At 38.5% G+C, this 17949-nt stretch overlaps 2 protein-coding genes across 6 annotated transcripts in view; one reads left to right on the plus strand and one right to left on the minus strand.

Moving 5' to 3' along the window:
• LOC122741894 (zinc finger protein OZF-like) overlaps positions 1 to 17949 on the plus strand; it is a 53376-nt gene that overhangs the window by 9717 nt on the left and 25710 nt on the right. For 4 of the 5 annotated variants that reach the window (XM_043985765.1, XM_043985788.1, XM_043985780.1 and 1 more), the window contains 2 exons: positions 4417 to 4532; positions 5355 to 9047. In XM_043985765.1, the coding sequence (XP_043841700.1) occupies positions 5583 to 6998 (1416 nt within the window). In that variant the 5' untranslated portion in view covers positions 4417 to 4532; positions 5355 to 5582 and the 3' untranslated portion in view covers positions 6999 to 9047. Of the gene's footprint in view, positions 1 to 4416; positions 4533 to 5354; positions 9048 to 17949 lie in introns of those variants that run through there. The other variant, XR_006354887.1, reaches the window with a different exon arrangement.
• LOC122741842 (zinc finger protein 883-like) overlaps positions 7079 to 17949 on the minus strand; it is a 37167-nt gene continuing 26296 nt past the window's right edge. Inside the window, exon 7 of the transcript XR_006354881.1 lies at positions 7079 to 7104. The gene's annotated coding sequence lies outside the window, so the exon portion shown is untranslated. The remainder of the gene's footprint in view (positions 7105 to 17949) is intronic.

Below are 17949 nucleotides of genomic sequence, written 5' to 3' on the forward strand. Positions count from 1 at the left end.
ATATGGTCTACAGTTACTTTAAATGGAATTTCTCTTTCTATCTCTTGCTGCTGAGCTTTGTTGGTCATGTATAGAAATGCTGATGATTTATATGGATTTATTTTATATCCTGCAACTTTTCTAAAGTTGTTAATTGTTTCAAATAGTTTTTTAGTTGATTCTTTAGGATTCTCTAAGTATACCATCATATCACCTGTGATAGTTTTGTTTCCTCCTTGCCTATTCTAATTCCTTTAATTCCTTTTTCTTCTCTTATTGCTAAAGCTAACATTTTTGGTGATCAGCAGTGTCAAAGGCCACATAGAGGTAAAGAAGGATGAGGACTGAGAAAAGAACATTAGGTTTGTTCATTAGGAGATCATTGGGAACTTTGGAGAGAGTAGTCTGAGTTGAATGATGATATTAGAAGCCAGACTGCAAAGAATTTAGAAGGGAATGAAAGGAAAGGAAGTAGAGGAGTCCATTACAGACAGTCTCCTCAAATAATTTAGCCAGAAAAGAAAGAAGAGATATAAGATGGTAGCTAGCAAGGATGGATGTTTGTGTTTTTTTTTATTTTTGAGAATGAAGGAAAGATAGATGTGTTTATAAGTAGTAGAGAAGCAGTCAGTAGACAGGGCAAGATTGAAGATTAGTGAGAGATGTATATAAAGAACAATGTGCTAGAGAAGATGGGATGGAATGGGATTGTTTGTGCCTGTGGAGGGATTTGCATTGGCTGGGAGAAGGATCACCTCTTCATATGAAACAGGGATGAAGGAGAAGAAACTAGAAGAAGGCATCTTAGTGATGGATATGAGGAGAAGAGAACTCTCTCACTGAACAGTCTCACTTTTTTTTTTTTCTGGTGAGGTAAGATTTTCAACTCACAGGATGCGAGTAGGGGAAACTATGAGAAGTTTGAAGAAGGATAAAAAATCTGAGGTTTGGAAAAGCCACTGTGGTGAGCAGGATGGTGAGTTAGAAAGATGTAAAAGGATTTATCTTGCAGCAGTGAGGGCTCAGTTGAGATTAGGTAACAGAAATTTGTTGTGGACCCACTCAGCACAGTTGTGTGATTTTTCTTCAGCTTTATTCAACAGCACACATCTAGGATCAAAGATAGTGGGTGGTAGTTGGGGTTGAGGCATGGCAGGGTAAGATCTTCAATAGGTGAAATGGGCAAGAAACTAGAGAGAAAACAATTTCGAGTACAACTCGTTCATCAAGAGGTCAAGATATGGAAGGGAAGAGAGTGTAGCCAGTATGGAGGTGATGGCCTGGAAAAGAAATGAGGGATCAAGTGATTGGAAATCATGGAGGGGATGAAGATCAGGGTTTGGGGCTTCCAGGCCAAGGGAGAGGTGGAAGACAACAGACTGTTGATAAAGTAATTTTTGAGTTCATGAACATGGAAGTGGTATATTTATGGATGATGACAAGATCAAATGTATGATTATCTGTGTGTAGCTGAGATGGGTAGAGGAGGTCTTGATAAATGAGAAAGTTGTGGAACCAAGAGGGTAAGGTATTTGAGGAAGTATCCATTTGTATGTATAAGGGCAGGAACTAGAGAGGAAAGATTGTTAATTCTTTGAAGAAAAAAAGGAGACTTATTTTGCATTTGATTTGGAGCATGTTTTCTTATGGTTGTTGATAATTTGTAGTTTTTCTTTTGAAAACTTCATATTCTTCAGCCATTTATCTATTGGACAATGGCTTTTGGTTTTATATGTCTGTGAGAATTTTGTGAGGAATATTTGATGCAAAGATATTTTTCCAGTTACCTAGTGTCTCTTAACTATACTAATTCTGCTTGTGCATAAGATTTTTAATTTTATGTTATCAAAAAAATGTAGGTTTTTTTAATCCTCTCTATCTCTTGTTTTTATTTCTTGTATCTGAAAAGTACCTCTTCTTCTTCTCTAATTTCTGATGATGTAATCTTTTATATTTAAGTCATGTATCAAGTTTGACCTTATAGCATATGATATAAATACTTGTCTGAACATAATTTATGCCAAACTGCTTTCAAGTTTCCCTGGAATTTTTTATTAAATAAGGATTCCTTCCCCTAGTAGTTTGTGTTCTTGGTGTTATCAAATACTGAACTATTATGCTTAGTTTCTTTGGTTCTTGTTCATTTAGTGTGTTACAATTATATGCTTTTCTATTTTTTTTGGGGGGGGCAATGAGGGTTAAGTGACTTGCCCAAGGTCACATAGCTAGTAAGTGTCAAGTGTCTGAGGCTGGATTTGAACTCAGGTCCTCCTGAATCCAGGGCTGGTGCTTTATCCACTGTGCCACCTAGCTGCCCCCCTTTTCTCTATTTTTTTAAACCAGTATCATGATACATTCTTAAGGAATAGCTGGTTGGTGATCATCACCATACTAATTATCTTTAATACTTTCCCCCCACTGTTAACGTCAAAAATTAGCAACTTCCCCCAAGTTTGTAATCTTGGCTTTATCTTAGATTCACTCTACCTCACTTGTATCCAATTAGCTGCCATATCTTGCTTTTTCTACCTTTATAACATCTCTCATATCTGATCCCTTCAATGACTCTCCATATTTCTGGTTCCTTTCTCTTCTCTGAACTATAGTCTCACCTTACCAATTTCTTATCACACTTTTCAAACTGAATATCCTAGAGACATCTTAAACTCAGCATGCCTACAACTGATCTCATTATCTTTTTTCTAAAACCTTCACCTCTTTGAAACTTCCCTATTTCAGTTAAAGGCACAACCCACCTTCTGGTGTTTGTTAGTTACTGTCTTCCTTATTTTATATATATAATCAGTTGACAGATCTTGTCAATTCTACCTTCACAAGGTCTCTCACATCTGACCCATTCTCTGCTCACACAGATACTATCCTAATCCAGTCTTTGATCACCTCTCACTTGGATTACTGCAGTAGCCTTCAGTTTTCATCCCTGCCTCTAATTTTTCATCACTCCACTCCATCCTACACACTGCTGGCAAAGTCATTTTCCTTAAGCACAAGCATTACCTTGTGATTTTCCTACTCAGCTAGCTCTTTTGATTTCCTATTACCTCTAAGATTAAATATAAGCTCCTCTTATTAGCTTTTAGAGCCCTACACAACATAGCCTCAAGTTATCTCTCCAGCCACAATGGACATTGTTCCTCCTCCCCATACTCTATGATTAAACCAAACTATCCTTCTCTCTGTTCCTTGCAAACAACACTCCATCATCTATCCTGGTGTCTTTGCTCTGATCTTCTTCTATGGCTAGAATGTAATACCTCCTTACCTCTCTGCCTCTTAGAGTCAGTTTCTTCCTTTAAGATGTGACTTCTGCTTGAAGCTTTTGCTGATTTCCCCCAACTGATAGTGCCCTTCCTCCTGTCAAGTACTTTTTATAGATTTGTTTTTATACTATGTGTGTGTATACACACACACACACACACACACGTATCTCTTAGTTGTCTTTATTAGAATAGAAGGTCCTTGTAAGAATGATTTTGTCCTTTGTTATTATATTTCCCACTGCCTGAGACACAATAGATGCTTAATAAATTCTTGATTAGTTGATGACTCTCTTGTTATCCCCACCCCCACTTTTTTTTATACCAACGTTTGTCCATCTCTGGCTCAGCCTTCTGATCTTTGTTTCACTTTGTCTGTTACCCAAGCTCCATTTATGTGGTGCTTTAAGGTTTGCAAAATACTTTACACATGTTATCTCATTTGTCTCTCATAAAGAGAATATGTCTAACCTTTCTTTAGGACAACCCTTCTAAAACTTGTTAATAGCTATGACAATAATAACTACTATCAAGTTATATAGTGATTTATAACTTAGAAAACATTTTACATAAATTATCAGTGTCATAACAACCTATGGATAATATTATCTTGATTGTACAGAAGACATATTACATTGTTTTGGAAAATTGCTATCATGGTCCCCCTTAAGGCTTCTTTTCTCCAGGCTAAATATTCCCCATTCTTTCAAAAAAACTGAAGAATTCATATTCCCCTTCTGTCAATTTTCTTCCCTTACTTCCCCTTCCCCAAATCTTTCCTCTTTGACACTGGGCAATCATGGGTTTAGTTGTGTCAAGTTTTTCATACACAAGTATAGTGTTTGCAGATAAAAGACCTGGAACAATTGTGAAAGGAGTATACAGTTGAAAGGAACTATCTATCCTATTCTTTCTTCCTGTTTGGAGTAGTTAAGGATCCTATTTTAAACTTCTGTCCCTTTCTAACGTCTATTCTATTTCTTAGATACCTCTTGAGAAAGGGGCTCACACCAATATGTACAATCCCTTTATATTCAATAAATATATAAACACTCATGTCATTACTAGCATATATTCTTTCTTGTCTTTTATAATCTCTCTCTCTCTCTCTCTCTCTCTCTCTCTCTCTCTCTCTCTCTATTTCTTTCCCCACAAGCAGGATTTCCAGTGACCAAGTCTGATGAGATCTTCTGGCTGAGCAAGGGGAAGAACCATGGGTAAAGGCCATTCAGAAAGCTAAGGAGAAAGAGATCCTGTGGAGACAATTTCGCTCAGGTGAGTGAGGGAGAATCTATAGACAAATTGCATACTTTGATTTCAGCAGTACATTTGATAGAATTTCTTATTATGTCCTTGTGGACACTGTAAAGAGATGAAAACTAGAGAAGAGTACTGTTAGGTACATTCAAATATACCAGAGTGACCAGAGCCAAAGAACAGTCATTAATGCATAGCTTGGAAGCAGATTTCCAGTGACGTGACTTAGTGATCAGTCTTTGGCCCTTTGCTCTTTCCTATTTTTATCTGTGACTTAAATAAAGGGATACCCATCAGATTTGTAGATGACAGGAAACTAGCATGACAAATATTTTTTTCATGTTAGATGACAGAATGATGATTTAAATAACTCCACAGGCCAGGCTTATGTGTGATCCTAGTCTAGTAATATGAATCACAGAATCATCCAGAAGGAACCCTGTAGGCCATTTAGTTCAGCTGATACATATATAGAAATCCTAAATAAGTTGCCATCCAGGCTTAGCTTGAAGATCTCTAGTGAAGGGAACCAATGACCTCCTGGTACAACCAGTTTCATTTTTGGATAGGTCTGGTGATCAGGAAGTTTTCCCTTACACTAATCTTAAATTGCAGATTTGCTAGCCATAGAACAGGATTACTAAGCCAAAAGCATATCAAGGAAATCAATCCCATGGTTAGAATGTCGGTGTGATGAACCATTCTTGAATCCCTTTTTCAGTTAACATCCTGTTAGTCTGATCATGTCTACAGGTGCTTTCAGCACCTTGATCCTAGCCAAATGTGACTAGTTTTATCACAAAAAGTTAATACACCTGCATTTTGTATTCATTGTTTCAGACTGTGAAACCAGGACTAAGAATAAAGAATTGGCTCCAAAACAGGAAATTTCTGATGAGATGGGGTTCTACTGCTCACTATTAGAAAGACCTAAAAGGATACTCCCCAAGGATCAAAATTTGAGAAGCCAGTGAATATGAGGGCATATCAGAGAAAAATTGTTGGTTTTCTGTAGGGAAGAGAATGGAAAAATTACTTTACTAGAAGAGAGGATTCAGGTCAGTGACAATGATCCACCATATGCCCTATACAAGGGTGACCAGCCAGGAACATAATGAATTTATGAGAAGCCTTGGTCTGGGCTCAGACCCTATTAGATATCTCAGAGTTTCTTCAGGAGGGACATTGCAGGAGTATGATAAAATGAGTCAAAGATTCAAGCCAAATTCAGACCCAATTAAGTACCAGAAAGACATTATGGTAGAGAAATCCTGTCAATCTACTGGATATCAGAAAGCATTCAGGCAAAGCTCTACTCTCTGTGAACTACAGGGAATTCATACTATAGAGGTTACCTGTGACTATAACAGTCAGAAGGCTACAACCACTGATCATCAGAAAATTCACTCTACAGAGAAACCTTATCAGTGCTGTGAATGTGGCAAACACTATACCAGAAAGTCTTTGCTTAATAGACATAAACAGATTCACACTGGAGAAAACCTCTATGAATGCACTGAATGTGGGAAAACTTTCAGTCAAAGCTACAACCTCATTAGACACCAGAGAATTCACACAGGAGAGAAACCCTATGAGTGTAATGAATGTGAGAAAGCCTTCAGTGAGAGTTCAAGGCTCATTAAACACCAGAGAATTCACACAGGAGAAAAACCCTATGAATGTAATGAATGTGGGAAAGCCTTCAATGATCCATCAAACTTTATTCAGCATCAGAGAGTTCATACTGGAGAGAAACCCTATGCATGTAATGCATGTGGGAAAAGCTTTAGTGATGCCTCAAATCTTATTCAGCATCAAAAAATTCATACAGGAGAGAAACCCTATGAGTGTAATGAATGTGAGAAAGCCTTCAGTGAGAGTTCAAGGCTCATTAAACATCAGAGAATTCACACAGGAGAAAAACCCTATAAATGTAATGAATGTGGGAAAACCTTCAATGATCCATCAAACTTTATTCAGCACCAGAGAGTTCATACTGGAGAAAAACCCTATGCATGTAATGCATGTGGGAAAAGCTTTAGTGATGCCTCAAATCTTATTCAGCATCAAAAAATTCACACAGGAGAGAAACCCTACGAATGTGGTGAATGTGGAAAAGCTTTTATTATGAATTCATCCCTCATTAGACACCAGAGAGTTCACACTGGAGAAAAACCATATAAATGTAATGAATGTGGGAAAGCTTTCAGTCAGGGTTCAAGCCTTAATAAACATCAGAGAATACACACAGGTGAAAGACCCTACAAATGTAACGAATGCGGAAAAGATTTCATCCAGAGTTCAGGCCTCCTTCGCCACCAGAGAAGTCACACAGGAGAAAAACCATATGAGTGTAATGAATGTGGGAAATCCTTCAGCCAGAATTCAGTCCTTGTTAGACATCAGCGAATTCACACATCAAAAAAAAAAGAATCCACAAAATGGAATGGGTCGCCTTGGGAGGCAAAGTACAGGAGGGAATAGATGACTTTGGAGTTTGTTCCAACCCTGTGGTTCTTTGAATATGGGAAGTTTTCACCGTGAAGGGACGTAGTAGGTGCTATATTGGATTTCATATTAGAAGGAATACCTGTGAATATAGAAGATAAAAGAATACCTTCATTTGCAGGGAATATGAAAACACCTTCATTTGCAGAGAAGTTGAGAAAGCCTTCATTTGTAAAGAACATAAGAAAGCCTTCATTTTGAGTTCTTACACCAGAAAACTCATACTGGAGACTGAATATGTTGTGGATGGAAAGCCATTCAGTAAATGAAATATCTTATTCCATATCTTAGAATGAACACTTGAGGCACTGTGTAAATAAAATTATTGCGTCCAAGTCTTTACACAGTACCTTATCCAGCTTTATTAAGCATCGAGTAGTTATTCTGAAGAGACAGCCTATGGCAAATCTTCCAAGTAGTGAATTTTATTTAGCAATTTTCATTTTCTTAGGATTAGTTTTGCCTCCTAGAATGTTGCATATATTGCCTGCCAATAGGTGGCAGCATGGTTCCCTTCACGTGAATTGAACTATAGAGAAAATGTTTTGACTTATTTTCAGTGTGGCTCTCCAGCTCCCACAGATTTCATTATAAATTTTCACCCTATTATGTTTTTAAAAATTATTCATTTAAGTTATTCAGCCATAACCAAACAATATGCTTTAAAGTATTTTAGAGTAAGCCGTTTAAGCTACCAAACTCTAAGATGTAATTGAGTATATTTCTTCATTCTATCTCTGTTGTAATTTTTACATTTCTTCCCTTTTTTTAATCCCTGTACTCACCTGCAGAGAAGGAGATTTTACCCTTTTCAGTCACATATTATGATGTTTAGTGGCAGCTAGGGTTAGTAGATTAAATATTGGAAGACCTGAGTTCAAATGTAGCCTCAGACCTTTCCTAAGGGGGATCCTAGCCAAGTTACCTCTGTTTGTCTCAACTTCTTGTCTGTAAAATGGGGATAATAATAGCACTTCCTTCCCAGAATTGTGAAGATAAAATGAGATATTTGTAAAGTGCTTTGCAAACTTTGAAGTGCTATATGAATACTAGCTAATATTTTTTTATTTCTATTATTACTAAGTGAATTGGCATGGACCTGGAAGAAAGTCTTTAATAACATTCATCAATGAGCATTTGTTAAGCACCTACTGTGTGCCAGGCACTCTGAAGAGGCACTGGGGGTATAAAGAAAGAAACAGTCCATGCCTGTCAAGGAGCTTACCTTCTATTGGTATAAACAAAATAAATACAAGGCAATTTGGGGAAAGTCTTAGGAGCTGGGAGATGGGGGTGTCAGGAGAGGTTTTATATAGACCTCTGGAGCTGATTCTTAAAGGAAACAAGTGATTCTAAGAGGAAGAAGTAAGGAGGGAGTGGATTTCAGGCATGAAATCATCACAGTGTGAATGCATTGAGATGGGAGATGGGGCACTGTGTGTGAGGAGTAGCAAAGACAATTTGGTTGGACCATAGTGTGCAGGAAAGGGAGTGATGCATAATAAGATTGGAAAAGCTATTTGAGTCAGGCTATAAAGAACTGTAAATGACAAATCAAAGAGATTTTATGTAATCCTAGAGACAATTTTGGAGCCACTGGAGTATACTAATGGATAAAGGGGTCAGATTGGCACTTTAGGGAAATCACTTTGCAGCTGTGTGGAGAATGAATTGGAGAGGGAAGGGACTTCATACAAGAAGACCAATTAGAAGACTGTTGTAATGGTTCAGGCAAGTGGTGATTAAAGACCTAAAGGAGGGTTCTGGTCATGTGAGTAGAAAGAAGAATTACTATGAGCTATTGTGGAGGTAGAAGTGAAAAAATTTGGCAATTAAATGGATATTTAGCATGGAGGATGCCCCAGAATCTGATTCTGGTCCTGTTGTGTTCCATGAATTAAGAAACATTTAGTAAGCACTATATGGCAGGTCCTGTGCTGAGGATAAAAAGATTAAAAAAAAGAAAAGAAAAGAAGAAAAATAATCCCCATCCTGAAGGAACTTACATTCTTTTATTTATTTATTTTTTTGGCAGGGGATGGGGGCTAGGGGGTGGGACAACAATTTTTGAGGGGGGAGTTACAAGCAACTGGGGAAGGTCAGGACAGGCTTCCTGTAGTAGTTGGCATTGCAGCTGAGTCTTGAAGGAAGGCAAGGTTTCTGTGGCATGGAGGGGAAAAACCCCCCTATATTTCATGCTTAATCTCTGTTCCAAAGTTAATTGGTATGGCATTGTCCTTATTGGTGGAGATGAAGGCCTTTCCCTGCATGAAGAATGAGAGGAATTGATGAGAGGTGAGAGAGCTCCAGCCTTCCCCAGTTCCCTTTGGGGGCCAGTCCCCTTCAGGACTCTCCAAGCTTTGGGTATTTTTGGGGGACTCTTCAAGCATTGAGTCACTTGAGGTATTTCTGGCTTGCAGTTTAAAGATGGAAGATGGCAGAGGCTAACCCCCTTTCAGGTTGCTGAAGGAAAAGAATCCAGGAAAACATTAGAGAAGCTGGCAGCCTCTATCATATCCTTATTCCCAGCTAGCTACATTAGAGATGCTGGGGAATTTTCCCCTTGGGTGAAATCTAGAACACTTTCTTGTTTCAGCTGAGTGATCTTGCTCCAAGTCAGAGAGTTCCTTCACTAAATATTGTCTGATAGATATTCTCCTATGCATACTTTCTCTGATTTTTGTTTTGCTACAATTGAGACAAATGAGAGGTTTTGTTTGTTTTTGCTATTTACTATGTATGTTCATTGTGAAACTTGTATTTAGCAGGAAAGGGGTCAAGCCTTAGATATAGAGCTTGGGGTCCTCCTTTCCCTCCAAAATGACAAAGCAATCTGACGTTAGCTTGAACCTGATCATATCCACTCATGACCCCTTATCTTTTTCTTTTGGGGGGGGGCATTGAGGGATAAGTGACTTGCCCAGGGTCGCACAGCTAGTAAGTGTCAAGTGTCTGAGACCAGATTTGAACCTAGGCATGACCCCTTTTTGCCTGAGAAATTTTTACATGACCCCAGGTATATAGGTATATAAAATAGGTATACATAACCTTTTATTGTTGCCAGTTTTTTGCGACCCCAACATCTTTTGCATATGCTCCCTTCTCTCCTTTGATACTGTCACCACCCTGATATGGTTCTTATTTCCTCATGCCATCAATAGCTTGCTGGTTGATCTTTCCCCATTCTCCACTCATTCTCCACCTGAGTGTCAAAATGATTTTTCCAAAGCATAGATGTAACTGTGTTGTCCTACTCAATAAATTCCAATCTCTCCCACTTCTAGGATCAAATAGAAAATACTCTGGCATTCAGAGCCACTTATAACCCATCCTTTCCCTTATCTTTCCAATCTTCTTATACCTTATATTCCCACAATGTACTCTTCAATCTACTAACACAGACGTGACTTGTCCTTGAGAAAGATATTTCACCTGACTTTATGTATTTTCATTGGCTGTTTGCAATACATGGAATGCTCTCTCTCTTCATATCTGTTTCCTGGCTTTCCTGGTTTCCTTTAAGTCTCAGTTAAAATTCTACTTTATTCAGGAAGCCTTTACTAATCCCTCTTAATTCTCATATCTTTTCTCTATTGATTATTTCCTATTTATCTTATATATAGATTGTTTGTACATGTCATTCCCCCTATTAAATTATGGACTCCTCAAGCACAGGGATTGTCTTTTGCCTTTCTTTGTATCTCTAGTGCTTAGCACATAGTAGGTGTTACCTTGCACACACCTTATTTCCCTGTGAGGCAGGTGCTATAATTATTCCCATTTTATGGATGAGGAAACTGAGGAACAGAGAGGTTAAATAATGACTTTTCTAGAGTCTCAGACCTAGTCTATCCTTCTAGCCACTATACTGGGCTGTTCCCTATCAGATGGAAGTTGGGAAAAAAGATATTTCATGTTAACATTTTATTGCAGTTTTTCCCATTGCCTAGGGAAAAAAATTAGCTTATCCCCAGTCTTCTCAAAGATGGATGTCCAGATCCTTTATAGTCCCTGACCTGCAAGAGAATTTCTGACTAACAATTGACCTGACCTCTAACTCTTATGTGAGTGATTTATAGAGTTCTTTGTGGACTTACCTAGGTCCATAAGCTGCCTAACTTCCAACTCTCTCTTGGTAATCATTAATCACTGAGACCATAGTGTAGAATGTGAAGATATGACAACTGGGGGTAAAAACCATATTTTCTATGGAATTGCATGTTGCAGAGAGACAAGTGGAATGAGCAGTTTCTATATAATCCTGCTGTGGGCAATTTTTCCAGTTTTCCTAATGGTGATGAAATATTTGGGTATGCTTTTTCAAAGCATAGTTTATGCATTCTGCTTTTGCCTGTCTGACAAAAGAATGTTATGTCACAGAGAGGTAAATCTTCTGAAGCAAATGTCATGGAACAGATATGTAAAAAACTGAAAACAGTAACCAGAAGTTGGACATTAAGGTGATTGTGGCACTAAACATTTCCCAAAGAACAGGAAAGTGGACTCAGAAGAAGTAATGGGCCACAGCTGGGCATGGAGCAGATTATTTTCAACTGTGTTGATGACTACTGGCATGGGAGGACAGTAAGTCAGTGACAAATTCCAAGGTTCTATATTTTAACCTTACTGGCTTTCTGATGGGGTCTTTGGCACAGGTACATTTAACAACATGATCTTAAGTAATGGTTGATGTATTTTCAAACTTATGACAACCAGAAATTTCAGGTGATCATATTCAGGGTTTTTAAGATCCCACTAGATTGTCTGGATAGGCTATGACACACAGAATGCTTCCCAACAAGCCTTTCCAGGGAAGTGAGGTATGAAAATGCAGAAGCACATTGGAAACTGATGCCCTGGGTGTGTGTGCCATATCAGTTGAGATAGTGGTCAGCTAGGTCTAAGTCTAGGCTTGGTTATAGAGAGAATCAATTCTACGATATCTAGACAGGGCTGTGCCACTGTTCAGTAGTAGGAATAATTGTAGTTGTAGCTGGTTAGTAGGAAACTTGTGTTGCCTTATAGGACAATATACTGACTCAATTTTCCCAAGTGATGTAGCTGTTGGTTAAAGTCAGATAAAAATTGTGTTCACTGGATCTACTGGTTGAGTTTATAGTGTTTTGTGATGCTCCCGATTTTTGTGATGTTTGGATGCTGATGGGGTGCAGAGTACCTTCCAAATGGTGCTTCTAGGGTGTTGAGTGCAACCTTGACTGCAAGGAGTTTCTTTCCGCTATGATAGAACCATTATCTACCAAGGTTCTTCAACCCCTATCTATCCCACTTCCCCAATCAAGCTAGATTTTCCCTAAAGGACAACACAGACTTGATTGGCCCAGGGTGGGACAAGGCTCATGCTGTGCTTCCCTTGGCTGTATTGACAGCTTCCTGGTCACCTAAGGGCATAACAATTTTCCACCATCATGGGGTCAATGCCTTTCAGACCTGGTATATGCTGAATTAAAGTAAGTCACTATACTCTCCCCTGTTAACCAGGTACATGTTTATACACCAGGGGCCTTGTCTACTTAGGCTACGTGCTTTTGAAGCCTTGTTCATTATCTTTGCTATGCTAGGGCTAACCTTTTGTCAACTGTTCAGTGCTTTAAGAATGCCCCATTTTGTTTCAACTTCAAACCTGAAACTAATAGGGTCACAGTCAAACTGCTTCTCCTAAAATCCTTATTTCATAAATCCAGACCACTGGGGTTAATTTTTGAGATGAGTATGCAGAGGACTTTGTATTAGAAGACATATTTTCCTGGGAAAGGAAAATCATGACAATAAAATCACAAGTCTCCATCACAAAAGGCTAGTGAAAAATGTATAGACCTGGGCAAGTATAAAAAGAAGTATTTGTTGAAAGTGACTTTAGCTTTATTTATACAATGGGACACTTTTGTATATCTAAATGGGTTCATTAGGGCCACCAAAGCTAAGATTGTACCTGGGAATGCTTAAAACATTCTAGTTCCTTGATAGCAGGAGTTGGCTACAGGGCACCTTCCTTCTCCTCTATCACTTACCATGTGTTTTCGTCTCTTTGTAACTTCCATCTATTGGTCATGGTTCTGACTTCTTTGGACAAAATCTATTCACATCTATCCTATAATTTATATGCTGGCCCTTCAAATATTTGATGACAGCCAGCATTCCTCCCGTCACCCATGAATCTTTTCTAAGCGAAACTCCCCAATTTCTTCAACTAGTCCTCATGATAGCAGTTTCAAGGACCCTCCTTTTGTTTTTTACCACTTTGCTTTTCCATAGGAAAAATTGGGGAGCCTCATAGAGACAGTAAAGAGAACCCTGTATGCAAGTTTGTCTCTGTGAAATACTGAGTCTTTGATCCATGGGGAAGAAAATTCAGCTTGTTGGGACAAGGAAGCCTGGGGCCAAGGAGATGGTGTAGCCAAATTGCCAATGAGGTGGCAACATACCCACTTCTATGCCAGAGAGTCTTGGTATTGAGTTTGGAGTTTGGTATTTACAACTGAGGTGGGAGGGAAAGGGAAATATTGACTATAGCAAACCCTGCTACTGGCAATACAGTAGGCAGAGTAGAACCTGGACAACTTGGAACTCCAGCTGGGTATTGAGTTGTTCCAAAGCAGCCTACCTGACACTTAACATGATTGTTTAATAGGAAACTACAGCTTCTAAGATGAGAATTTTAATTTGCTTAAACTCCTTGAGCTCACAGGGCTTGGTTTCATGCTATGTTCATGTTACTTTGTTGTAACACCATAGTTTGTCTTTGTGAGAAAGAGAAATTGTCTAACCTGATGGGCATTTGGACAGTGTAAACAGGTCAGTGACCAAAAAAGAAAACCAAACCAAAACTGAAGGAATGACTAATCCCATATTATCCAAAGCCAACTATGTGTTGTAATGGAAGCACTTGTGACCCATCAGGATGTGCCTAATCACTGTGGTAATGCTAGTGAAGCAAAATCAAGATAATGTAATTTTAACCAAATGTGAATGTCCCATAAGGGCTTGTGATACACCTGAGGATGTATCTTCCAGGGTAGAGGGAGTGCCCAAACTGTGTCTGTGTAGCTCCCTAATGTGTGTCATGAAACAAATGAGATGAGCTCATGTGAAATACTGTAGTCCTGTTATCCCCTTTAACCTCCTTAATCTGCTGCTTCTGAAATGCTAGTAAAGGGAAAGATGAGAAGGTTTTATGATTCCAGACCTCAAGATACCCACATGCTCATCTCCTGTACTCAAAAAAGATCTCAAGCCCTGGTACTTGGAAAACACCTTCAGAACTGTTCCATTAGTGTTTAAGCAAATGTGTAACATTAATAGATTCGTACTCTACACCTTGCATGTACTCATAACTACTTGACTTGGATCAATTATAAGCAACTTTGAAGTGGCAGTGACCCTAGCTTTCAGAGTCAAATTTCTAATTATGGAAACTTCCACTGTGCATGCTTCTTCACTTCTGTCCATGTATCCAGGGGTGTATATGAGCCTGTAGCTTAAAACAGTTTGATTAAAATGATTACAACTTCACTTTCAAGCTTTGTCGTAATTCTAGTAGTGGTCAATATTTTAAATACACTCTACCTTACCCAAAGAAACATAACAACAATAATTGCCAACATTTATATAGTACTTTAAGGTTTGCAAAGCACTTTACATATTTTTTCTCTCTCATTTAAACCTCACAACAACCCTGTGAGGTAGGCATTACAGGTATTATTGCCATTTTACAGATGAAAAACAGTCTTAGAGCAGGTAAGTGACTTGTCCATGGCAGGGCCATGTAGCCAGTGACCAGAGGTGGGATTGAAAGTCAAGTTTTCCTGACTTCAAATCCAGCATTCCATCCACTATGCCACTTGCTTCTCAATCTGTTGTTGACTATTTGGAGGCTATTTGAATTGGGCATACAGTTAACCTACTTTGTTGTCCTCCAGTATTTATAGACAAAACATGGAACTACTACATGGAGTGGCCTGGAAAAATACCCCAAACCCCCAAAGCTTTTGTTGTTGGTATGGAGGCCAGCAACATGGATTCTAACAGTTGTAGTTACCAGCCATTAAAGACTATGGAAAGTCATTGCTGTCTCCAAGAAATAGTAAATCCTGGCCAAAGCATCAGTAAGCAGCTCATGCCTATGGTCCAAGGTATATCAAGATTATGTGGAGAGTGTACAGAAGATGGTATGTGACTGAAGTCTGAATGGAAATACCTATGGCTACTTGCATGCACTTGCTTAGAACACTGCATATTGATATTGAGTGTATTAGGTTTTTAATCCTGTATTACTTTATTTTAATGCTAAGGAAAATAAAGTGCAATAGAATTCATTATGTTTTCTTATTTAAATAAGGAAGATCCAAAGGTGCCACAGAATAAGGCTATCTATTACTGGCAGCCAGAGAAGAACTGCTTCATGGTAGATGGTTGTCCCTTCTAAGAAGTGAGGGTGCTGGCTATATTCTGACATGACCATTCCAGAAGGATACTGCCTTCCTTGAGTGTGTATCCAGGATGTTAAAGAAGCCTTTTGAGATGTCTCAGACCACTATCCACTTCTGATAATGCATGTGGGAATGAATACCATCAGAAGGAAAGTGGAAAGAATTCTGGGGGGAAAATGGAGGACTTTGGGGGAAGGGGTGGTATACAGGGTGTCTTCACCACTACAACAGGTTCAAAAGCAGGGTTAGTAGAATAGAAAGGAGAGTGTGGAAGATTTTAAAAAATGGCTAAAAGACTGACTTCTAGCCAAGATTGTAAGCTAATGTAGGACTGTATAAAACCTGAACATTTGTTGGTCTCTTCTGAATGGTTTTAAAGTGAAAATGAAGAAGAGGGAGAAAACTGCCCATATACAACTGCCAAACCAGATACCAAAAAGCACCAGGTTTGACATAGGAAGAAAAGTAGCGGAAGGCTCCAATAATTTGCAAGGGAAAATATAGATTGGCTCAAGGGCTCATACACCAATGTGTGGAGTATGAGTGAGATTTTAATATAGGGAAATAAACATAAGTGACATATGTTGGGATGCAAATCATGAATGAAATATAATAATGAAAGCTTGTGTAAAAAAAGAAAAAAATATACATACATATCAGTAAAGAAGAATTGTAAATGAAGAACCCTTACATCAGAGAGAGAGAGAGAGAGAGAGAGAGAGAGAGAGAGAGAGAGAGAGACAGAGAATTAAGAATTCCTGACTTAGATTAGAAAGCTGACAAAAAGTAGTGGTGGAAAATTCAACTTGATGGACATCTGGAGCTTCCTTTGCTTAATTCAGACTGGCCTTGCCAGTAATTTCAGGTAGAGAAAATGACAGCTTATTCTGATCAATAAAGAGAAGCTGTCAAGGGAAGTGCAAATTACTGACATTTCAAGTGTTTTGCCAGCTTCAAGTTTGTAATTGATGAAGAAAACTCTGATTGATATCCTATACATTAAGTTTTTCAGAGTTAAGACTAGGTTATGTAGGATCCTAAATGGAAAGCTCCCCAGAATGAAATTCTGATCACATATTAACAACTGCTTTCACTGAGAAGGCAAAGTGATAGGCATTATAATAAAAAAGTGTATGAGAACTTTGGGGAATGATCTGTCACAATGAATCATTGTCTTCTGAGTGATGAAGAAAACTAGTTGTATGCAGGGTATCCCACATGTCTTAGTCCAGTTTTAGTAGCTTAAAAAGTCACCTCAAAGCTTTTAAAAAAATAGCTTTAAAATCCTTTTTATCCCATTCTCCTACTTTGGATGGAGGAAACTTTCTAGTTTACTGATTACATATGAACGGGTAAAACACTACAAGTCTACCAGTAACCAAAAGTTCTCTTTGAGGTCTTAGAATAAATTTGGGATTGAAAGTCATTGATCTTGGGCCAGAGCACCCAGGGGTGTGTGTGTGTGTGTGTGTGTGTGTGTGTGTGTATGTAAACCTCTAAAATTTAGGTATCACCAAGGGTATACAAATATTCAAGGATATGTTAATTTTCTTTTATACTCAATTCTCCATTTGCAACTTTGTTTTTGTCACTTATCTTTCATCATTGACACTGTGAAAATATCATTAACCTATTAGTAGCATTAGATTGTTCTTGAAGACTAACTGCTGTAATGTGTGGGCAAAGATATACTTTAAAGATAAGCTTTAAAAGCATATGGATTTTTTTAAATTGAGAATTCTAGTCTTACCTTAAATATCCAATCAGTGGTTAAGTCCTGTCATTTCTATCTTTATAAAATCTCTCTCATTTGCCCCTTCTCTCCTCTGATGCTGCCACCAAGAATGGTGCAGTTCCTCGTCATCTCACATCTGGACTACTGGTTGGTCTTCCTGACTTAGATCTTTCCCTGTTCCAAACCATCTTCCTGTTAAACTGATCTTCCCAAAACAGGCCTGACTGTTTATTGAATACTCCTGTATTCAATAAACTCCAGTGGCTTCCTGTTACTTCCAGGATGAAATGCAAAAACTTTTGTTTGGCTTTCAAAGTTCTTTATAACCTGACCCCTTCTTACCTTTTTGGTCTTTTTAATACCTTACTCCCACCACCTTGTTCCCAATTCTGTGGTCCAGTGGCACTGGCCTCCTTGCTGTTCCCCCAACATGTCACTCAATTTCTCTACTCCAAGCATTTTCACTAGCTTTCCCCCATGCTTGGAAATGTTCCCCCTACTGTCTTTCATCAAGTCTCAGCTAAACTCTCACCTTCTGCAAGAGGCCTTTCCTACTTCTCCTTAATCTTAGTGATTCACTGAGATAACCTTTAACTTATCCTGTTATCTTTTTTTTCTGAGGCAATTGGGGTTAAGTGACTTGCCCAGGGTCACATAGCTAGTAAGTGTCATGTGTCTGAGGCCAGAACTTATCCTATTATCTTGCCTGTACATAGTTGGTTACGTGTTTCCCCCATTTGATTTC

Source organism: Dromiciops gliroides, chromosome 1 (assembly GCF_019393635.1).
Source record: "Dromiciops gliroides isolate mDroGli1 chromosome 1, mDroGli1.pri, whole genome shotgun sequence".
Taxonomy (NCBI): Eukaryota; Metazoa; Chordata; class Mammalia; order Microbiotheria; family Microbiotheriidae; genus Dromiciops; species Dromiciops gliroides.